An 18,437-nucleotide genomic window follows, 5' to 3' on the forward strand; every position below is an offset into this window, starting at 1 on the left:
CAACTGCACGAGCTCGTATCTTTCCATTTAGAATCGGGACAATCGAATAATCGGATATCGTTTTATTTTGCATGTATAACAACAACTTTAGTCCTATTACTGTTTATGAACCATTTCATAACTAAACTAAGCAACATCACATGAGAGGGATTGATGAGGTACTCTCCAAGCTTCTTGGAATGAATTCCAGATGTTTTTGAAATGTTCCTTTAAAATGCTTTTTCAAGGAATCTCAAATTGAAATTTAATCAGCAGCTCAAACATATAGAAGATGTGGTAAAAAGCGCTGAGGCCTGCACATCCCGATCAGACATATTGAATCTCCTCCCAGAGTTGTGTTCTTCTCCAATGCCCACCAGGGCTTATTGAACGCGCTACAGCCATTAAGGTCTGTAAATGCAGTTTTTTTCTTTACGACACTCATGAGCTCGCTTTCTCCTACAGGCGGGAAAGAGGATGAGGTCATTGTACTGGAATCGGAATGCACACACACCCTCCACCGCATAAGATAACCATCAACATCAGACCCCTCACATCTTCCTCCTCTTGCTCAAAGTGTTTAAGGGTTTCCTGGCTCCTTGTTATGAGCCAGACCATTTGGAAGAAAATCTGAAGCCACAGGGGGGGTGGTTATGATGGTTAATCCAGTATTTTGTGGCTCTCTGCTATTCACTTTAAAACAGTTGTGACTCATGAGATGAAGTCATTGATGCATTACAAACCAAAAGGAAAACATGGTTAATCTCTCCATTTTGCTCTAATGAAAATAAGATGACAAACGAATCTTGTAGGGGTCAAGTTATTTGGAATTTATTTGAGTGGGGCCTTCAAGGTGCCATTTGACTTCAAGTTGCATTGCGATTTCCCCAAAATGACAGACCATCATGTAACATAATAACATTCCTTGGTTTGTCATTCTCCCTTTCACCTGCATCATTGCACATTATACAACTTGGCCACTTTAGAACTCTCAGGAGCGAGAGATGGAAAATCCTAATACAAAAGGGAGTACGTGGAGAAAGCGAAGAATTGGGGGGAAAAAAAACTGTGATCTCATACAGCGAGATAATTACAGAGAACAGCAGGTATAAAAAGGAATCTTTTCAACTAAAATAAACGGTGCCGCATGGGCACCAACAATTGCATGGAATCACACTGAGGCAACAAGGCAATGTGGAATATTTCAGGGAAATTAATACAGCGTCCTCATTATAGAGGGATAGAGTGGGTTTTGATGTTTTCACTAAACATCACGCTTCTGGGTGATGATTTCCCCTGCAAATAGTAATATTTATCTTTCTAAATCAATGGTGCGTCGTTGGGTTGTTTGCACTCTTGGAAATTGGAACAGAAAGCTTTGTTTTGCTTGTCTTTACTGACCCCTTTTGGTGGGTATTGCGTAATGCAGAGGGAGGGATAGCTCTTAAATACTGCAATTGTTCACAAAACACTCCAGTCTACGTGAGAATTAAAAATTAAATTACATAAACCTGACATTTTCTTGCAGTTAGAGGGCTTTTTTAACATAATGTCTGTTTACTTCTGGGTTTGGCTAGATTAGCGTATTCCTGGTTGACATAATTGTTGAACTAACTTTTCACATCAGCAACAAAATTCAAGTTTATTTATTCACTATTTGGTGCTTAACGTTTCAACCAACACGATATTTAATGTGTTTATTTTTAATTGCTTTTTGCGCTGCGCTGATTGGTTTATTCGTTGAAGTGGGCGGGGCTAGTGAGTGTCCCACTTGGCATCTGTGACTTACCTGATGGTACCTGAGATGGAGAGGGGCCAGTCGTGGTGGGACACTCACCTGTACCTCCTTCACAGGTTTCTTCCTATTTTTTTACGCCATTAATATTTTTAGTGGAGTGTTTCTGCCAAGGTGGAACAACATGAAGAGTCTCAAAGCAAAGTTTAAAAAGAATGAGGTAAGTGTTTGAGAGTATGAATTATGTCTATTTAAATCAATTTTTTTTTACTATTCAGTTTCTTCTATGTGTTTAAATGGCATTCAGTAATAGCACCGCAGCATGGGAGCAGGTCTGCTGTTAGAGCAGACGCTCGATGGCCAATCGAGCTCAGGTAGCATTTAATTATTCACACACACAAGCCGTTCCAATTACAAAGAGACTAGCATTCTTAGGAAATACCTTATTGACTTCTTAGAAAGACCGTAGTCGACGAGTTTACAAGACCTTCCTCTGCGTTCTCGATATTGGGAAATGGCTTGAATGTTGGGGAGGAGTTAAGTTTAGCCTGGGTTGTAAGTGGAAGTAATGACGTGTGTGGACTTCTGGTGCTTTTGTTTTTTGGGTCAAAATTAAATAGATCTATTTCTTTCCTCTATTTTGGGGTGATTCGTATCCCTAAAGAGTCAGGACTGGAGCAAGAGTGATGAGAGGCTCCTCCAGGCTGTGGAGCAAAACGAAGCAGATAAAGTCTCCGCCCTCATCCTTAAAAAAGGTCTCTGCCCCACCAAGTTGGATGCCGAGGGCAAATCGGCGTAAGTGGGTCACTGCACTGTCTGTCACTTTAATGCGGCTGAGTCAAAACACCAAAGAAACAAAAATGAGTCGAGGAATAGAACGTTGTGTTAGGTCTCATCAGATCCTAGAATACGTCACATGATCATTGGTTTGTCCCCGCATTTCATTTGCATGTCATCAAAACATAATCTCCATACAAATCTAATCCACAATTTCAGACTAAGCCAATGTGTACAAATAACACACGTCCTTCCGGCAGCTTCCATCATTGCGTGTCTCGAGGGCACGTCGATTGTCTGGAGGTCATCATCGCTCACGGAGCTGACGTCAATGTCACAGATGGTGCCGGTGTGTTATTTCGTAATAAAAAGAACCCAAACTTTTTTCCACGTCATCACATATTCACTGATTTTAATTCCTAGGCTTTGGCGCCCTTCACCTCGCAGCCAAAAACGGACAGAGCGAGTGTTTAAAGAGACTTTTACAGGTAAATGAAATTGACAACATCAACTGACAATTTCAAATGGAACAACTTCTCCAATCTTGTTTAAAAACAGGAGCAATTGGAAGTAGATTGCGCGGACGCCATCGGGAGAACGCCGCTCCACCATGCAGGTATGCAACAGGACTTATTACATAAATATTGGTGATCATAATAACTTTATTCAAAGCAATCAGCGGCTGCGTATCCTGCTCTGAGATCTTGTGGGACTTTAAAGCCGATCTTGATGCGCAAGATGGGGTGAGCTCAAAAGTGAATCGTTGATATAATCAGTTGCATTAATGCTCCCATAATCGATGCATTTGTTCAGGATGGAGCCACCGCCCTCATTCTGGCAGCGCAGATGAGTCGAGCGGAGCTTTGCGTCTTTTTGCTGGGTCGAGGTGCCAACGCAAACATTCAGGACAACCAGGGGAAGTCTGCCTTGATGCTGGCCTGCGAGAGCGACAGTACAGAAACGGTGGCCGTCCTACTGAGGGGAGGGGCCAACACGCAGCTGCTCGACGGCCTCGGAAATAAGGCGGAGGACTACAGCCCTGATAGCCATGGCATTGTGTACATGTTGCAAAACGGAGCGCCTCCTGGTACGGTACTCGTGCCACTGTGGTTTTCTTTTAATTGCACCATGGAAATGCTTTCTCTGGCATAATTGGTAGTTGTGTCTGAGCGACTAAAAGGGAAATGATCTTTCTCTTTTTCCATCTCTGCATACGTATTGTCAGAGACTCCAATACAGATTCCCCCCAAAAACTCACGGGCCTTAAAGTTGGTGCAAGGGGGGAGTAGTCCTCGCAAAAGGAAAGCCCCGCCCCCACCACGCGCTCCTCTCCAGGTACCGGTCCCAACCTTTTATTGCACCATGGCACTTATTTGACTTTGGAAAGGTTTTGGGAATCACCGGTCTAGAATAATCATCAGTACTCCAACATGATCATTCAGGGTTTACCACCCACCCCTCACGCACAAAGTCCCGCACCCCCCATTGAGTCACCCGAACCCCCTGCTCAGTCGCCTTCTCCTCAGCCTCCAGAATTGCATCAGGTTAGCGTTAATTTATTTCCTCAAAGTCCTTTCATATTTTCATATTCAGTAGCGTACAGAATTAACAGTAAGTCTTTCAGGTGGAAGATGAGGAAGTATTTGAGGAGATTCGGCGACTACGTCTCGAACGAGGTCGTCTCCTCCAGAAAATAAAAGCCTTGGAGCAGCAACAGCAGAGCGCCTTCTCTGCCTTGGAGGAGGTTTTATTTTTTTTTTATTATTTATATTTACATACAGCAAAACTAACTCCAGAATTTCCTCACACTGTGCACGCACCACATTAGCTGTCCCGACTAAAACAGCGCCTAAAAGAGGCCGAGGCTGAGAGGGACAAATTGATCGAGGAGCTGAAAGGAGTCCAAGGCGTTGGAACGAGTGACTCTGAAGATATGGAGGAAATGTTTGACTTCCAAGGTACGTCATTTGTATTTTCCTAATTGCACTCTTTTTATTACACTCTTAAATGCCACAAGATGGCGTCAAAGCACTAGTTAATAGGAAAGTAGTAATTTGTGTCATTGTCTGCTTTTTTTTTTTTTTTTTTAATTACTTGAACACGCCCACCAGAGAAGTTGCTCTCCAAGCGTTCCAGAGCCTCACCTGCTCGTGACGAGACCTCCTCCGATGCAGAATCGGCCAGCCTGTCTCCTGCCCAAGCTCACAGAGGAACTGCGGAAGAATTACACCAAAAAATAGAAGAGCTTACATCACAGAATGCCGAGCTTGTTCTCAAAGTTCAGGTGCAAACTCAAAACAACTAGTAGACAGGTGACACACACACATACACAGGATCGTAGAAGACCATGTCATGTGAAGGTGTCTCTTATGTCATGATGAACTTTATGATGTCATATTTATTCTGAGCAGTTAGAAAATTCAATTTTCATTTTTACATGTGCGCTAGGCATTATCTTTTTAGTGTGAAAAAGTAAATCGGCACATTGCATTTCTAGCGATTGTGTCTTTGCAGATGCTGGAGATGTTTGAGCAGGACGACACCAACATGCAAAGCCCCGGTGCGGACTTTGTCCCCATCGCACAGTATGAGACTATTAGGAAGGAGTTTGAAGCCCTGCAAGAGCGCTTCTCATTGGCTCGAGCGGCCAATGAGGAGTCTGGTGCGGTGGAGGAATGGTAAGATTAGCTAAGCGTGGAACTGCAGTAATCCCCCACTTATTGTATGATCTTGGTTTTGGTCCGCAGTGGTGTTGAAACATCTCAGGTTGGATTTTCAGAGAATCCAGAAGCTCTAAAGGAGAAGCTGCAAGGCCTGCAGGCCCTGTTGGCTTCCTCTCAGTCAGAACTGGAGCAGCTGAAGGAGCAAATGCGTCTTGGGGTGTTGTCCGTGGAGTGTGCCGAAGGGGACACAGGAGGAGTAGGTGCCAGCTGGGTTCCAGACTCGGAGGCCCAGCAGCTGAGGGTAAGAGTAGGCGAGTTGGAGGAGGAGCTTAGGCAGAGCCGCGCCAAAGCGCTCGCTCGGACCTCTGAGGACGCTGACAGAATCAAACAGCTGAAAGAGCGAGTTGAGCAGCTTCAAGTCGCTCTGGTCCAGAAAAAGTCTGCGGGCAACAAGGACTGGACAGACTCTGGCGCAGAAGAGCAAAGGGAAAACGTGGCTGAGCCGGAGACGAGCGTTGTACAGGGAGGGAACACGTCGGGAGACCCGGGACTGAATGGAGATCAGGTTCGGCGCCTTCAGGAACGTGTGGGCGAGTTGGAAGATGAGCTGAAGAAGTGTGTGCCCCGGTCAGACCTGGAGGAGGTGCAGGTCACCCTAAGCCTCCAGTGTGAACAGCTGGCCAGGGAGAGAGCGGAGGTGGCGAGGAAGCTCAATGATGCCCTCCTGCAATTGGAGAGACTCAGGCCTCCCATAAATGGCGACGATGAGGATGAAGAAGAAGAGCACTCGGAGAGCTCGGAGCTCTCAGTCGCATCAGGTATGACATCAAGTCATCTGAAGAACATTTTTTATATTTGACTTGAGGTTCAATTAGTTGATATCTGAACTTCTATTTCCATCAGAACGCTCCAGACGTACGCTGGCCACCGTTCGCGAGGAGCTAGAGGTGGCCCGACAGGAAGCCGCCCAAGCTCTTGACTGCTTATGTGCCGAGCGAGAGAGCCGTGCCCATGACGCCCTGCTCTTGAAGGATGTCGTGCCTCTGGCCAAGCACAAAGAAGCGCTGGCCGCCATGTCAGAGCAGCTGGCCCAAACCCTACAGGAGCTTCAGCAGGAAAAGACGCAGCGGGCTGAAACCGAAGAACAGGCGGCCATACTAGAAGCCAAAGTAGAGGCCATGCATGAGGCTGTTCCCAAAGAGGAACATGACAAAGTCAAGGTTTGTGGCTAAGTCCTAATGAAGTCTATATAAAAATAGATGACGTTAGGTCTCAGCACAGTTGCGTCCCATAACCCCTTCTACCTTGTTAGGTGGAGCTCCAGCGCTCCCTGCAGGCCAGCGAGAGTAGTGCCGCGGCAGCTCAAGAGGCTCTGAGTGACAAAGAAACAGAGCTGAGGCAGCTCAAGTCAGAAAAGGCCGCCCAGCAGGGTCTCATCTCCAAGGAAGACCACGAGGCCTTGCGGCTGTCCATGCAGGCCGATATAAACGCCATGGCGGCCCGCTTCAACGACCTCACGCGTAAACACGAGAAGACCTGCACTGAGGTATATGCTCCGTTTCACGTCAAGACTCCCAAAGCAATCTTAGTCTTCTAATGAGTCTTTATTGTGTCGGCCAGAAAGAGAGTCGTGTTCCACCTTTACCTCTTTCCTGCCTCTGCATTATTCATCCGTCTCTCCGTACGATGTATACTGATGTAGTCAAGGTGGAGTATTAAGTACAGCACGACATATGTGCACTGAAACTGATACTGCTGACTTTCACTCCTAAGCTTTCACAGTAGAAGATATATTTCAATTTCTAAAGAAATAGTAGATTATTATTATTTCTACCTGTGCAGGTGTTCCAAGTGCAGCGGGAGGCTCTTTTTAACAAGAGCGAGCGACAGGCGGCAGAGACTCAGTTGGTCGCTGTGCAACAGCAGCTTCAAGAACTGCAAGCCAAGTCCAGTCATGTCCAGGAACTCCAAAATAACATCCAGGAATCTCAAGGCCTTGTCAAGGAGAAGGACCGCAAGGTGAGACATTGCAGGATTGTAGTGAGGAATAACATTCAATGGATAAGAGTTGGAAATGAAACTATGTTTGGTGCAGATAACAGAGCTATCGAAGGAGGTGTTCCGGCTAAGAGAAGCACTTGGATCTCTGTCGCCTCCTCTTGGCATCATGTCCTCCAGTTCTAACACGCATCAAGTGAACCCGGGACAGCAAATGGCACTACAGAACAGAATCGCCACACTCAACCAACAGCTCCAGGTACAGAAAAAAATAAAAAAAATAATGCATTTTTGCACGATTAGAATAATTATTGGTTTTGATTTTTTTTTTTCTCCAAGGATTGTGAACGAAAGCACAAACAGGTGGTGGCTGTGTATCGTTCTCATTTACTGGCTGCCGTGCAGGTCAGAGTCAAATACATTACATGACACTAAGTGTAAGATTTTGTGATGTTTTCACAAAAATCAACTTATTCAAAGATTTTAGTATGATATTACCACATGTTTTTCAGCATGTCATTCCAATCCCCGAATGAATAGGCTGGCTCAAGTTGATCCATACACGTGACTTGTCCAATTAAGCCAACATTACGTTTAAAACAATATTATGCATTGAATATATCCACGTTTAAGGAGGTCACAATTAGAAACTCATTTTCACGTACTTTTTGAGAGGGACCTGACAGCCTTGACGCACAATTACAGCTGCGGAGGGCGGGGCTAGTGAGCGATGTCTGCCCTCCTGTGGTTAACTTTGGTATTACATCAACAATAACAACAATACATCAATAATAATAGAAAATACTCTATTGTGTATCCTTTCGTTACGGGGAAACGTTCTACAAGAACATAAAGTACTAATATGATTGTAAAGCAGTTATAGAATTAGAAAAATACTTTTATATCAGGAGGGAAAAAAAAAAGGTATGAAATTTACCCCAATTAATGTGTCCAACAGGGTCGTATGGATGAAGAGGTGCAACGTCTTCTCCTGCAAATCCTCAGAATGAGCCAACAGGGTCATTAACATCCATGTCATCCATCTTTATAGCTCATTATATCAAGTAAGCACAAGTGTACAACTATGGAATTTAACATTAATTCCAGCATTAATTCCACTTTGACAATGTAAACAGGTAACGCTGAATTGTCAAAGTTTTTGCCTATGACAGGAATTCCCCTAAGCTACTTGGATTTGTCCAAAATGATTTATTTACTACGAATAATGTGTAGTTGTTCATCTATGCCAGCAATATAGTGACATAAGTGTGGTACGCCTTTCATAAAAAAGCCAATGTGTTTCTTTTTAGAAGATATTGTGAGATTGACCTACTTTTTTTTTTTTTTTACAATATATTTTCCCTGTTTTGATCCAAAATAAATACATAAAAAGCCATCCACTGTTCTTGCAGTTCACTGTTCATTGTATTGCGCCACGGTTTTCCAATCGTTTTATTGTGAAGCATATTGTAAATGAAGCATAGACAAGAAATTCCTGAGAAAGAAAGGAAAATGAAAGTTGTGACAAAAACATGTTTTCCTCAACCTGAAACAAAGAAAACTAGTCATATTTGTCTGACTTGACTCTAAAGGGAGTTAGCAACTGAGGGCACTTAAGATGATTATATATTGACCCTAAAATGAGCAGCTTTCATTCCCGTTTCTAAATACACAAGTAGAATCCTCCTGATGTTTTTATAGTCACTCATTGGCATTGCAGGAGAAAAGAGTCACTACAGCCTTACACTGCATAGTTATTAAGGCACTGAAGTTGGACAGGCTGTCGGAGAAGTTCTTAATACACTCACAGGTCATTTCATTAGGTACACCTACACAACCTAAGTTCCTGTTCCTTCACAAGGATTATAATGCTCAGTAAGGACTAAATGTATCATCATTTATCGAAGATTGACTACTATACCTAATAAAGTGGCCGATGATTATGCACCATATGTTACAAACAAAGCATGACTCATGGAACTATGTTGGATATTGTGACGGTCCATCATTGCAGGTTTGCTTGAGGTTAACGGGAACAGTTTTTTAGTTTTTTTCCCGCCACCAGTTAAGTTTGTGTCCATGTGTGCAACTTAACTACTAAGTCATTGCAGAGCAGGGCCAGTGTGACTATCTATACAAGAGACATGGAAATCCTGGAGCTCCTTTGTTTAGCTTCATAGCAGCATGCTGGGGGGACTTTTGGACATGACCAGTGACAGTTTGATGATATGAATATCCCAAAAAAGACAATGATGTCCACGCAAGTGTCCACTTGGGATAAACAGACCCTTATTTCACTGCAACAGAAAAAGAAACAGAAAGAAGTGATTAGTTTGATGCATGTGTACCTACTATTGTGGTCATTCACTGCCTGGTTAAAAACGAAACTTTGACGTGTATAGCCGTCAATGGGAGTGAATGAGTTAAAAAGTGAAACCAGGAAATTTCATGTTACAAAAAAAAAGGCTTTCCTAGATACATTCATGTGCTACCTTCTGACTCGCTCCTTTTATTCCATGCTTACCATCCCAATACGGCGAGGTGGGCAGATGGCTCATTGTTTCCTTTTGACCACCTGCTTGAGGTGGAGCTCGCTCTCGGCGGCCACGATAGGCAGCTCGTTCTTCAGGTGGTACGCGATGAGGTGACTGATGCTCTCAAATAACATATCTTTTGTCCTCACCTTGATGTAACCAACAAGAGATGCATTGCAGCGTACCGCTAATGAGTTAGCATCTTTCCGAGCCCATTTCCACTCACCACTCCCTCGGGGTCCACAAGCAGCAGATGTTTCGGGAGGCCGCAGTGCATGCCCGTTAGCACGTATTGGCCCTGGTTGGTGGTGCTTTCCCGCACAAGGAAGTCTCCGTCTCGGACCAGCAGCTTCTCGGCATCCCGTCGGCTCATTCGGCTGTGGTACCAGGTTTCCCGCCGAAGCTGCTCCTCATTCGGGGCCACGGGGGCCCTGCGCCGCGGAGGGCTGGGCCACTGGTCCTCCACGAGCTGCACGCCTTCCGCCGCAGCAGCACCGCCGGCCTCGTGCAGTTTTAGGGCGTCCTCAAAAGGTCCTGCAGGGGAGCGCGAGTGATCCAGTCCGTATCACCCTAATTACGAGTGCTGCTGTGTGAAATATCAGAACTCACTCATGTCAAAAAGGTCCTTCTTGGGACTCTCGGGACCTCTGGCCCCTCTCTGTCCATCGGGGCCCTGATGCAAAGAATCCAGGTTTTCAAAACTCTGCGTGTTCACATACTGGTGTTCCTCGTAGTCTTTATTGCCAGGTGGCTGGCCGTCAGCGCACAGGTAACCATCTAACATGAAAAAAAAGTTATTTATTAGTTTTTCATCCTAAATCCAAATTAGGATTTGTGATAAAAATGGCAACGGTCATAAAATGTGTTGACGTTATTGAGTTGTAGTTCCTCATATGGCCACTGGATGTCTCACCTGAGCTACTGCTTGCATCTGCCTCCCACTGAAGTTCATAGCACAGCTGACTTGCATGGTGAGCCACTTGCTCCCTTTTTGCCGGCGAGCCCATCTACGCACCAACACACGTTCACAGTCAAACCTCACCAAAAAAAAAAAAAAAACCCAACAACAACTCATCCATCCTTAATAATGCATGACTATCTCCCTCATCCCGCCACCACCTCGCATAATGTAGTTTGGAGGCACTCTATTTGAAACCCAAGCCACAGCACGTTAGCATGTTTTGCTTCTCACTGCGGGTCAGCCGATCAAGTGAGTCGGATTCGTTTTTTGGGCAATTAAGGCGCGGTAACATCACAGGCGCCGAGTGAAGGGAGTTTGTTTTTGAAACTGCAGTGGGCCTCAATGGAGGAGAGGTATTTCTTTATCTTGTGTTTTGGTAACTTAAGATCAGTCAATCCCAACCACTGCGCCATGGCACATTACTATACGAGGTCATCTGTTCTGTTGTGGGAAATTTTTATTTACTAGACAGTATCGTCTGCTATCAATTACCTGTTGTGCTGCTCTGCTTTGCGGCTGTGCGTGGATGTGAGCTAGCTGAGATTTACTAGGCTGCAGTCGAGAGTCCACCAACCCACCGACGGGAGGCTCCTTGCCCGGGATGCTGTTGTAGTAGTCGTGCTCAGAGAAGTCATCGTCCTCTCCCCACGCCGGCTCCTCCGTCCTGAAGGACCTGAGGAAATAAATGAATTGACATCCACCCGCAGAACAGAACCGATTGGTCGCGCGCTATTTTAACACCGCTCGATCCAACGTGAACTCTCGTTCACGGTTAATATTTATTTATGGAACCTAATTTACAAATGAGCTCTCCGATTTTGAAAATCAAATGTGGCCCTTGAGCACTAAAATTGGCCCATCCGCCAGTTTAATAAGCTTGCATGGACAGTGGCAATAACGACGACGATGTAGGCGTTCGATTGGATTAAGCCGATCAGATGTCATCCCCACATCTGAAGATGATCTATTTAGGTCTACTGAACATTTATATAAATCACCATGACTGCTGCTGGATGGAAAGACTGCAGACAGGACATGTGTGTACGTGCTAACACAATGCTAACGAGTCTACCTCACGTTAGCAGTTTCTATTTATGTGCCCTGTTATTGTTCCTGCTGATCAATAAGGCAGTGCATGCATTTTCCTGTACTTTAATTAATTATTCCGTATTGGTGGAGTCCTCCGATGAAACACACACACACACACACACACATGATGTTTTGTAAGTGTATGTTGTGCTGTGCCTTTACCTGTCCAAACACGTTAGAGTCTTGGGTGGACTGTGGAGATACTGTTTGAACTGCAGTTCGAAGGCTTGGCCGATGGTACTGATGACACTCTGGGCCAAAGCGTCCGAGCACTCCAGAATGTGACACGCTGGCCGACGAGAACGACACCAGCCGTGTCATTTTAAAAACTACTAACTTCAGCTACTAGTGGATTTTCGACTCAGGCACGCTACCTCTTTGATTGACCGGGTCTTTTGCCACATACGCAACATAATCGGGGGTGTCCTGCGAAATAAATAACGGAACGACATTAGTGGAAGATGCTAAAAAAATGGTTGGACAACATTGCAACCAAATACTTGACTCACCGTGTCTCCGCCTGAAGCGAACGAGATGGACTGCATGGGGTGATGTGCTAACATCTGCAAGACAAACCCGAAAATGGCTCTGATTTTTTTGGAAGTGAAAATAAGACCGATTAAATGAATTTGAGTCATTTCTACCTGTCGCGTGGTGGGAATAAGTAGTCCCAATCCGTCGATGGAAATATTGACAGCGATGCTCATGCCGGCAAAACGCAGGTTGCTCTTTCCCATGATGGACTGAAGAGCTTTGTTTGTAGACTGAAAGAAGGACAACAAGTTGATGTCATACGTACAAAATATCATTAGGGTTGAGGAAGAGGATCATTTCACAACCGACCTTCTTTCTCCATACGCCTTTTCCACCCGGCACGGCGTCACAGAGCCTGTTGATGGCCTCCCTAATTAGCGGAAGAAAGAAAGGTCAAAGGTCAAGTCATTCTACTGATAAGATCCACAGAGACTGCAAAACCAATGCATTGGATTTTGCTGGTGTACCTAATGAAGTGGCCAGTGACCCCATAAATTAACAAAAGACGGCTGTGGGATTTTTTTTTTCTTTCCCGGGGCTAATGTGGGCTTGACCCATACATAGTTCAGTTTTTACATAATTAACAAATATATTTAGAACATCAAATAAAATGCTGGAGGGGCTTAACTGCCCCCCCAGCCCCTGCCCCTAATATTAACTGTTGCCTAAAAAAAAAATCCAATTCCTTTTCATCTCATATTTTTTATGACCTTGTGAAAAACCGAAATACTATCAACAGTGACTTTATAGTTTTTCCACAGTTCCAGAAAAAACTGTCACAGAGAGCCTCCCAGGAATGACAAGAAAATGGCCGCTTGTGTGTGCGTGTCAGGCGGAGGGAGGGAAGCAGGCGCTCATTGCCTCGCTGTCATGGGACGCCGGGGACAGCAGTCAAGAACCCGGCGGCCCCTATCGAGTGGCTCGTAAATATTTAAAAAGCAGCAGCAGTCCTAGCCTTTGTCTTGAGTAAAGGTCCCAGGCCTCTCCGTTGCCCCCCCCCCCCGTCCCTTCCTTGCACAAGAACGTTGTTTGGAATGATTCACACCGGCGAGGACAGCCATTATTGTTGTTTTGTTCCGTGTTGCTATTTAACACCACCGACAACGGCGGCAATGTCCGATGACGACGCTCTGGACGATAAACAACATTCTTGACTATTGACATTGCAATTGTTTTGGTTCCTCAAAAATCTGCAATAATCCGCATATTGATTTCATTGTCTGCCAAATTAGTTACGTCAAATGTTGCAAATATTAGTAGTCAGGTTTGAGAGTCGCTAAGGTGTGTAACTTTTCTGTCCTTATATTGTTATGTTTTGTTGTTTGCTCCACCACTCCCACATTATCCGGCGGGTTCAACGGGGGACCGCTGCAGCTTTCCACAGTCATTAGTGAACAGCATCAATAATACATCCCCCCCCTCTATCACTCCATCACTGCTCCCCCCCTCCCTTCACTTTAGCCTAGCAGGCTCACATTACTGCCAATCGATTGAGGGGGAGAGAGATGAGGGTGGGAGAAAGTGCGGGAGGTGGAAAGGGGGAGCGAGCATGTCTCCCGAGAGACCCAGGGCCTGCTGCTACAATAATAACATCATGTGTGGCGGGCAGGCACAAAAACACAACAGCTTCTTGCTGTCAGGTGCATTCAAAACACTCCCAAAAACGTCTGAGATTGCTCATTCGAAAATGAAAAAACCTACATCGTACTTTTTCTTGTGGGAATGAGTTTAGGTGGTTCAAATTTGGGAGCAACTGGACAAAATGTGGGAAATCACCACAAAAATGACCACTTCAAACCAAAATGGCAGACTTTTTGTGCCCTTTCAGGGTTTTTTTGTGGGTCTACTCATGATCGATAATTCACCATCACTCTTAAGTGGTTCATACCTGGATAAAATATCTGTGAGTTTGCTTTTCAAGACTATCTGGAAATGGGCAAAAAGGCAGATTTCCATTTTGGACAATTTTTTGTTGGGTCCACTCCTATTAGCCAGCTCTACCAAATATCATGTTGCTTAGTGAACATTTTAAAATATATTCCAGGTTTTTCCACATAGTCAATGTCGGGGTTAAATTCCCGTAGTCCTCAAAGGGTGATGTGAAATTCAAACAATTCTTACCTGGTCACCTGAGTGCGTGTATTAAAGTCCAAGGAGCGCATTGACTTCAGCACTTCAATACAGCCCATGTACTGCACACACAAACAAATCAACAAAAAAAATCATCATGTGTGCCAGTCAGAAAAATATTTAGGGAGGGGGAGTCTATTTCCAACTCTACATGAATTGAAATCCACAAATAGAAGCTTCTGAGTGTACGGCCAGCTGAGTAGCATCCTAATGGACGGCAGGCGAAGGTGCTAATGGCACCTTGACTGGATTAGAAGCACTCAAAGATCGCAGGCACGGGCCAAAGCGGAGCATCACCCGTCTCTGCTGGGAGTTTGTTTGTATCAGTTTGCGTCAGGATGCCCCTCGGTTAACCGGCTAATGTGCATCAAGGCGCTAGAAAGCACTAATGCCCAACCACTGTATCCACTGTCATTGGGTTGGCCTGAAAATTATTCAACAAATGAATGAATAAATAAATAAATAAATAAATAAATATGTTAGAATAAAAAAAAAAATGTGTGTCACCACGAGAAAGAAGACAAATTCCAATAGTTTTTTGTGTAAACCATTTGTTTTTTACATAACCAAAGGGTGAGAAAACTAAATTAAAATTGGATGTTTGTGGGAGGAAAAAAACAAAAATCTAATTTAATTTATTCATCTCCAAGCCCTGATTACAGGACTTCCCAGGAAATCTGACATCATTTCATGGTCTAATAACATTCACAATTTAGGAAATTTGAGGAAATTCAATAAAATATAAGATTTAGAGTAAGTGGGGGGAAAAAAGCATTGTGAGATTGATTATACTGTTAAACAGTATGTCCGTTTTGTCATAGGAATTTTGATACATATATGTTTTTTGCCATTTCATTTGTAAACGATACGTCATCCAAAATTTAGACATTCACATTTCAACAACAATGATAACATCTCATGTGGACGACTGCACTGTAAATGATTTCTGATCAACTGCTTAATGAAACTCATAATTAAGTTTCAAGATGGGGGAAGTCTTCCATCAGGCAAATTGAACCCCCCCCTCTTTTTTTTTTTTTTCACTCAATGCCTCTATTGTTACACACAAACGCACAATAGACACACATCTGCTGTTGGAGCGCATCACGTTTTCCAGCCGTCCTATTTGCTCGGCTATGTCTTTGACTGGAGGCGCTGTGACTTTCCAAGAAGTATTTTTCAGAAATTCAATAACTGTCACCCTCGTTCAAACACCCTGCGTCACGCCTCCAATCTTCACCCCGTATTAATATGCGCCTATTTCCTTAAGAAATACAACTAAAAATAAATATTGCTATCCAAAGGTGGGGAGCATATTATTCTGGAATAAAACACAAAGCTCCAACATGCTTCCTAAATGAAAGCTGCTTTGATCGCTCGCTGTATTGCGCAACAAAGAATGCAGTAGTAGTCACATGAAAGCATCACTTTAAAAAAAAAAAAACACTTGCATATTTACCCCAGGATGGGGGGGGTAGAAATGTGCATGGGTGTGTCTGTGTTTGCGCTTTTAATAAATGGCCGAGCACAGCAGAAATACAATATCACTTTGACACTAACGTATGCAGCATGCATAGATCTACATGTGGTTTGCAACTTAAAACAGTGTCCATCAAATAGAAGGGGGAGGACCACCATACTGGTCTTAACCGCCCCCCCCCCCCCCCCCCCCCTTGGTGAGCCGACCTACGTCCTGGACATCTCATGACGCCAGTGACTGTGATTAAATGTAATTGAATATAGGAATGAATGGTGCCTGGGTAATGCCATTAGAGAGCATGCCTGTTCAAGAGCCCCCATCTCCTAGCCCCCCCCCCCCCCCCCCAACTGGTCTCACGGGCTCGTCGGGAGTCATAAAGGGGGGGAGGAGGAGAGCAACAGGGGGAGTGGCGAGAGGTGAGTGAGTTTTTTGCTTTTAATCCTTTCATTTGAAAACATGAGTAAATGAAGCTTCAAATTTGCTTCATGAAGCAGTTGTAAAGGTGTTGACTATTTTATTGATAGTGCGACGCATGGCAACCATGCTAAATACACGCTGAGAGGCGCCAGGTCATTAATCTGGATGAAAGATGTGTTTCCAGAGCCCAGCCACATGCTCTGCATTATAAACTGGCAGACACGCTTTTGGCTTTTTTTTTTCTTTCTTATTTCTTGATGAAGTACGACAATCTAGTTTTCTGGTCTTGCTTGTGTAACGATGAATAATTATGATACTCTTGTCTTATTTTGATCTTGCTGGACAGCTAAGGTTTGATTGGTAAATTTCATTTCACACCGACTTGTTGCTTAGTTGCCAATATCACCAGTTAGACATTGAAGTTCTTTTCTCCTTGACACTTTTTTTTTTCAAACCATGTTGACCTACAGCTAATTGAAATATGTTGGATCATTTTTTTCTGAATGCCAGTGGTGACTGTCATGGCAGGTGACAGCTACAGCTCACCTGCTCCTCTCAAGGCAAGAGAAAAAGGATGGATGGATGAATTGAGTTTTAGGAATGCAAAGCGACTCTGAACTCACCCTGACGATGTAAGAGGCTCCCGGTCCTGCGATCTTCTTGTCCGGATGCAGCCATCCTTGGGAAGGTTTGTGGATAAAGCTGCCCTTCTGACTGAAATCGTCCCCGCTCGGCCACATGCCCTCCACCCTGGTCCTGCGACTCATTCCCGACCTGGAGCCCCCGCCGCCGGACCCCCCGGGGCTCGCCGTGATCTCCCCGAACCCGTGTCCGGACTGTGCCGCCGCGGCTCTCTGCCCGCGAATGGCCTGCAGAGAGCACGGGGTGACACACACCGGGTCACAGGAGTTGAGCACGGCGGCCAGGCTGGCCACGGGGCCGCTGGCCGAGGGCGCCCCGCTGTGCCTGTGCGACGACATTGAAGTAGAGGAGGAAGGGGACCCTTGCTGAGCGGTTTTGCTCGAGTCCTTGCTGGAGCTGGAACTGGAGCTGGAGTTGGACGGGCTTCGGCTGAGCAAGGAGTTGGAGAACTTCCACTGCGGCATCTTGGGGATGAGCATGCAGAAGGTAGTGGTGCCGTCCTGCTCCCCATCCAGGCAGGGCGAGTCGGCCAGAGCCGCCGCACCGGAGGACCTGGCGCCGGAGTCCAGGGGAGGCAGGGGGAGGCCGGGGGCCGAGGAGGGGACCACCGGGGTGGCTACGACTTTGCCGCTCATGGCTAAACTCTGCATCAGGTCATCGGAGGTAGAAGTCACAGACTCGTTGCGAAAGCGGTCATACTTTGGCTTAAGGAGCATGCCCGGAGGATCCACCTGAAGAAGCTCAGTGTTGGGGATTGGGGGAGGGAGAGGGGGGAGGGAAAGGGAAGGGAGGGAGGGAGGAAAAGAGGAGAATCTTCCAGTGGGAGTCTTATATCCAAGCCGGTGGGCGTAATCCCGTCCCGCGCACACGCCGTGCCGTTGTCATGTCGCTCCTTGCTCCTGTATGCGTATGAGCAGCAGCCCTCCTCCTGCCTCGGGACGCCTCGCTTGAATCACATCGGCTGCTCTCCCTCCCTTCCTCCCTCGCTCGCTCGCTTACTGCGGATGATGTCACTGGCTCTTTTCGCCCTGCCCATGCTCTTTGACAGCATTAACTAATCACATCTGTCCCATTGGCGTACACGCAGGCTTGCACATTTCCTTGCTCACCACTCACTCACATGCAAAATAAACCAAATTCAAGCATTCCAGCAAGTTTAGTGTTTCAAATTCATTTGCATGATAAACTCAAAAGTCAATGAGAACATTTTCTAGTCTCACAGATTCATCAGCATCAAATAAAATGAAATCTTACCTTTCATGTAAAGCTCTGTGAAAAAGGAGGGCGGAGAGTCACATCCAAATAACTTTGATCCAAAATCATCTTAGAGAAAAAAAGAACAAGCTAACATTAACGTGCCACATTCGGGAAAAAAAAAGCAAAAAGCATAAAAAAAAGTGCTGCCCCACCTTCTTTAAAACAGCCAATCACAAGTTTGTTTGTTTCAGTGAGGCACAAGTTACTAATAAACCAGATGGAATCAATACATGTTGAGAGT

The 18,437-nt window shown here is 45.2% G+C and overlaps 2 protein-coding genes across 3 annotated transcripts; one reads left to right on the forward strand and one right to left on the reverse strand.

Annotated features, from left to right (window-relative positions):
* Positions 1–1,789: 1,789 nt before the first annotated feature.
* ankrd24 (ankyrin repeat domain 24) lies at positions 1,790–8,542 on the forward strand. Its single transcript, XM_085928682.1, is given in 20 exon segments — positions 1,790–1,934; positions 2,379–2,509; positions 2,752–2,840; positions 2,915–2,979; positions 3,050–3,107; positions 3,164–3,234; positions 3,305–3,589; positions 3,731–3,826; positions 3,934–4,035; positions 4,104–4,235; positions 4,320–4,449; positions 4,603–4,775; positions 5,006–5,169; positions 5,239–5,972; positions 6,058–6,374; positions 6,467–6,700; positions 6,997–7,173; positions 7,250–7,411; positions 7,492–7,557; positions 8,111–8,542. Coding segments are annotated over 20 exon segments (3,291 nt in total). The 5' UTR covers positions 1,790–1,898; the 3' UTR covers positions 8,180–8,542.
* Positions 8,314–18,301, reverse strand: shc2 (SHC (Src homology 2 domain containing) transforming protein 2). Of its 2 annotated transcripts, none has more exons than XM_085928680.1 (14): positions 18,194–18,295; positions 16,921–17,670; positions 14,392–14,462; positions 12,580–12,640; positions 12,381–12,500; positions 12,246–12,299; positions 12,111–12,162; positions 11,899–12,025; positions 11,140–11,320; positions 10,600–10,693; positions 10,296–10,463; positions 9,913–10,220; positions 9,677–9,835; positions 8,314–9,449 (listed from the first exon to the last, which is right to left on the reverse strand). In XM_085928680.1, exons 2-13 carry the CDS (start codon positions 17,653–17,655, stop codon positions 9,707–9,709), a joined length of 2,100 nt encoding a protein of 699 aa, XP_085784806.1. In that variant the 5' UTR covers positions 17,656–17,670; positions 18,194–18,295; the 3' UTR covers positions 8,314–9,449; positions 9,677–9,706. The 2 variants fall into 2 exon arrangements, with proteins under 2 accessions (XP_085784806.1, XP_085784807.1); XM_085928681.1 differs by having other exon boundaries at positions 8,317–9,449; positions 16,921–17,166; positions 18,194–18,301.
* Positions 18,302–18,437: the final 136 nt, after the last annotated feature.

This window comes from Syngnathus leptorhynchus, chromosome 13 (assembly GCF_054491065.1).
Source record: "Syngnathus leptorhynchus isolate UIUO chromosome 13, UIUO_Slep, whole genome shotgun sequence".
Lineage (NCBI taxonomy): Eukaryota > Metazoa > Chordata > Actinopteri > Syngnathiformes > Syngnathidae > Syngnathus > Syngnathus leptorhynchus.